This window comes from Austrofundulus limnaeus, unplaced genomic scaffold, assembly GCF_001266775.1.
Source record: "Austrofundulus limnaeus strain Quisiro unplaced genomic scaffold, Austrofundulus_limnaeus-1.0 Scaffold742, whole genome shotgun sequence".
Taxonomy (NCBI): Eukaryota; Metazoa; Chordata; class Actinopteri; order Cyprinodontiformes; family Rivulidae; genus Austrofundulus; species Austrofundulus limnaeus.
The window spans coordinates 19446-24184 of NW_013953144.1; the positions used below are offsets into that span (position 1 = coordinate 19446).

The window sequence follows — 4739 nt, forward strand, 5'->3', positions numbered from 1 at the left end:
TGTAGGCAGGAGCCGCTGGGGGACACAACTCTTCAGTAAAATTCCCGTCATATTTCTGCACACTGGTTTGGTGGAAATTCACAAATTTACAGAGAATTCCACGAAACCGTGAAAAGGACTGAGGGCTGTTTTCTGCGCTGAGTGAGTGACAGCACTTCAGATTCATTTCTCCAAATGTTGAGGGYGAGGGGTGGGCTGGGGTGGGGGTTTGGCATGCGTTTTAGAGAGAGAAAAAAACAAAACAAAAAAAAAAACCTTTGGATTGGACTGAACTGTGGCGAGCTTTCAGACCCCCCACCCAAAAGGAGCTTTACTTCTGGAAATCTCATTGCTGTTTATTTGAATTACAGGGGCTGGGATGAGAAAAGGAGGCCTAATGAACTCCAGGTTGCCGGACATGTGCAAACGATCACCGCAGGTTTGCTGAAAGCTGCAGCAGGCTTGCTGGATTACAGCCCCCTCTATGCCTCCCACCGCCCCACCATCCTAACAATCTAGCTGCACTGGGACTTTTAAATTTTGGAAGGACATGTGCTTTTTGTCYGTCAATAAACTCCCATTATGTCTTTTAAAAGACACATTTATTTTTAAAGCTAAAATTGCTACAAAGAATCCAAACTGTGTTTTACAATTTTATAAATATAAACTTTTATTGCAGTATGTAGATTTAGAAAAATACATTCACGTAATTTCAGATAACAAACATACAATTCAAACTAAAAAAAAAACTAACTTTTTGCTCAGAGTGTTTTGGTTTGTGACATTAAAGCACTGAGGAAACCGTCACTGAAATATCCTGTCAACAAAAATCCATCAGGATGAAAACATATGATTCACTGATGAAAGTGTAAATGTGCTATAATGGTCACGTATGACTTAAAGAAACTTGGGCTCTTGTTGTGAAAAGACCTGTTTGACAAATGGGCTTCAGCCKGTTTTTGTGTGACACCAAACAAATGTTGCAGGAGCGACATCTTTGGTGGAGACATTTTTTCTGCTGACCACACGTTAAATGTAAAAAAAAGGCACTCGTGTCCAAAATAGTGGGATGTAAAGAGAAATTAATCCTCTYTGCATTAAATATGTGTTCTTTTATGGACGTCTAAAACCAAACTCAGTGTGCTTTTTTTTATTTGATTTTATAGAAAAATATTTGGAGCTCAAAATGAAACCTAATGTCAGCTGCAACATTATAAATGACATAAAGTGAAAAATTCATTTATGTCTCGGTCTTGTGGCTCCATGATGAGACCTAAAAAAGGAGCCGTTGCCGCCACTGTGTGCATYGTTTGGGGTGTGTCACACTTGACAAACCTTTTCAACATAGAGGTTGCCTGAAATGTTGTAATGTCATCATGGTAGTGCAAATGTCAAAACAGACCAATGAGTGTTTTTTTTTTTGTATCAGAAAGGCACATTCTTTTTCACTTTCCTCTCCTCCACATTTAAGGCTCCTAATTTGTTTTATGAGATTAAAAAGCACAAAAAGCAGCATTTTAGCAGTGACTTAAAGAGTATTGAGGGATTAAAGTGCTTACTGAAGGACACTTCTCTTTATTTATTTATTTATTATCTAAATCAGCAACTTTTTTTTAGTTACCATTTCTCTGCAATCCTTCAGTAAAGCTGTTTAAGTGACAACTTTCATAGTGGCTCCTCTCCCCCCACACCCACCACCCCCTTCAAGATGACCTTTTTGGTTTGACCCGGATGACGCATTTAGTTTTGGAGGAACATCCCAGTCACGTGACTCGAGGCATYCCAGCACCTGCTTCTGCAGATCAAATCCTCTCAACAGGAAGTAGCAGGTGTTGGCCATAAAAAAAATGCACATTTAAACGAGGCTCAAACGCATAAAGAAACTACTTGTGTTAGCTTGTAACAGTTGAAATGTTTTGTCTTGTTAAAAAAAAACACAGGTTTTTGTAATTTTCATGACAAACTCATTGAGYCCGCCCACAGAGCTCCTCTGACAAGAGTGCATCTTGAAAGTCAAATATAAGCAAATAATTTAAAGGAAATTATTAGCTAAAAGAACACACACTCACACGCGCACACACACACGCACACACACGCCAAAAGAGTAAAAAGATTCGTGGTGTCACTGCTCAGGTGAGTGCATCTGTGAGSGGGCGAGGTGTGAGGCTAAAGGTCAGACATGTCCTCGTCCATCTGTACTGTCTGTAGTTTGGCCAGCTCCTTCCCCTCCGCCGCATCCATTTCTCCGCACATTGCCTGCACGATCTCGTTCATGCCCCCCGCCCCCGAGCCGTCCGCCTTGGTTTCTGAAAGGTTCATGTAGTCGCTGTTCAAGCTGGGCCCCATCAGGTGGGAGGACGGGGCACCCCGTGGCACCTCGTGCGTCACGAGGTACTCAGTGGGTTGTAGGTGGTTGGCGTTTGGGTCTGTTGGTGCCATCAAGGGGTTGCTGTTGGTCAGCGTGGTGTAGACCTCGGAATCGGGGCTGGCCGAGCTGACGGCCGCGACCTCGCTGGTGGAGGTGGCGTGGTGGCTGGAGGAGATCTCCTCAGAGTTTGGGTTGGAGTAGCTGATCTGACCGCTGGGATCCATGTGGAGCCCGTGGTGGTACGAAGCRTAGACCCCGCCCTCCAGAGGCTCCTTCTTGATGGGAGTCTGAGCGGCACTGTTCATGCTGTACAGGACTGTGCTGTGGTGCAGAGACGTCATGGTCAGCTTGTCTTGTTGCTGGAATGAGTCGTCACTGGAGGAGCTCACCGCCACATTATTCAGAGACATGTTACCTGCAGAGACACAACAACAGATCAATCGTTAYGTCTGGATCTACTGCAGCAGATCCCATTCCTACCGTGAGGTTCTTTTACAGCAAACTTTAGCCTCAGAGTTGCAGCTACATGTTGTTTTCTGCTTTGAGGCCAATAAAAATCTTTGATGGCAAATTTCCATGTTAATGCATTTTATTGCTGCTAAAACACTCCCTGCTCTGGAGATCAAGAGCGATGATGAGTGTGTGTGACTTCATGGCTTGTTTTTATTCATCTATGACCTTTGGAAAGGACCACCACTTCTATAAATATACACATGTATGTGTCCCTACCCTATTTCTTCTTCTCTGTGTCATGTGTAGCATCTCCCTCTCTGGCCATGACCCAAACAGGGATAAGCTAATGAAGCAGCTGAGATGTTGTGGAGGGAGCAGAAGGGACTTGTTGACAAACCAACCAGAAATGGGCAAAATATTCGTTGGATTTAAGAAAGAGTAATGTTGAGATATGATATTACAATGTTTGTTCAAGGATTTAACTRTGGAGTAGCCCACAGTGTGATAAAAACGAGCAACAATTTTATTTTAAGGTCCTAAAAACTGCAGCAAAATAAGACTTACAGTATATTAATGTCTTTGTGTCCAACTCTGTGAGTCACACTGAGAGTTTTAAATCAAAAATGATTATTCGCTGAACGCACCTTGCGTGATTGATGAGGAAGACGAGGCAGAGGAGAGCTGCAGTGGAGGAAGGCCTGCATCACTGCTGAGTAATGAGTTGCCATCGTTGTCGGAGACCCCACCGGGCACCTGGACCAGACTGTAGCCGCCCACCTGCAGAGCACCTGAGGGTGAGCTGAACGTGAGAACGGAGGCGCCTCCGTTCTGGGCGGACATGGAGTGAACCCCCTCCAGCTTCACCTCCGCTCCGTTYACACAGCCGGCGTATGAGGAGTACTGCAGGATGGACTCCTCGGCGCTGCCCAGTCCTTTCTCCTGTCCGCTCTGCAGCTGCACGTCTCCACCGGAGCCCCCCAGCAGCACCCTGCCGGGCGGCCTCAGCGGGTTGAACGCCAACGGCTGGATGCCCAAATTGAGGCCGTTGAAGAGGATGTTTCCAGGTGAGTGGAGGTAGGATGAGCCACCGTTGTGGAACACAGTGGAGGAGGAAGTGTTAGTGTTAACGAGGCTTCCATTGTAGAGGCTGCCGCTGCTGGAGCCAGTGGACATCTTGATGTCCCCAATCTGCTGGATGACGACCCCTCCGTCCAGGGGTCCGGTGTGAATAGGGAGGCTCCCGTGTGTTATCACTCCATCTGAAGAATTGGAGAGAGGACGAGGGGACAGCTCCTCCTGGCCTTTACTGGACTCATCCTCTGTGCTGTGATTGCCATCAGATTCACTGGAAGAAAAACAAAAACATGTTGTTTTCATTATCACAAAAAAAGGAAGAAAACTTATTTGTCGCTGTACCGTAAATGATTGAAGGTGTGTATATTTTGAATTGTTTTATTTTAGAGCAGACATATTCACATTTGTTGCTGAGGCTTTAAAGAGCAGCCTGTTTGTGAGTGTGTGCCTCATAAAGAACCCCTCTGACAACAACCAATCAAAAGCAACAACACTGGGACCATTTGGCGCAATAAATTCTGCTGCCAACACAACAAATGGCTCAGAGGGTGAATTTCTGCTCATTTTAAATGTTAAAACCAAATGTTTGCTTATGTATTTAAGAAGTGTTTAAGGTTTCTTATAGCAGCTGTATTTTATTATTATTATTTCCATTAAAATACTGAATAAAGAAGCTTCTTCACCAAAAAGGCAGGGACACACATCACATTCCTCTCTTTATAAATATAGAAAAAACACTGATTTCCTCATTTACCTCAATTATGAAATTTTAAACACAGTTAAAAATATTTTTGTGGCTACATAAACTCAGATTGTGTGTGTGTGTGTGTGTGTGTGTGTGTGTGTGTGTGTGTGTGTGTGTGTG

At 44.4% G+C, this 4739-nt stretch overlaps 1 protein-coding gene across 1 annotated transcript in view; it reads right to left on the reverse strand.

Moving 5' to 3' along the window:
* Positions 1-623: 623 nt before the first annotated feature.
* The window catches only part of six4a (SIX homeobox 4a), a 6679-nt gene continuing 2563 nt past the window's right edge, over positions 624-4739 (reverse strand). The window contains exons 2-3 of the mRNA XM_014028293.1: positions 3445-4145; positions 624-2762 (exon numbers count right to left, since the gene is read on the reverse strand). Of these exons, the coding sequence (XP_013883747.1) occupies positions 2146-2762; positions 3445-4145 (1318 nt within the window). The 3' untranslated portion in view covers positions 624-2145. The remainder of the gene's footprint in view (positions 2763-3444; positions 4146-4739) is intronic.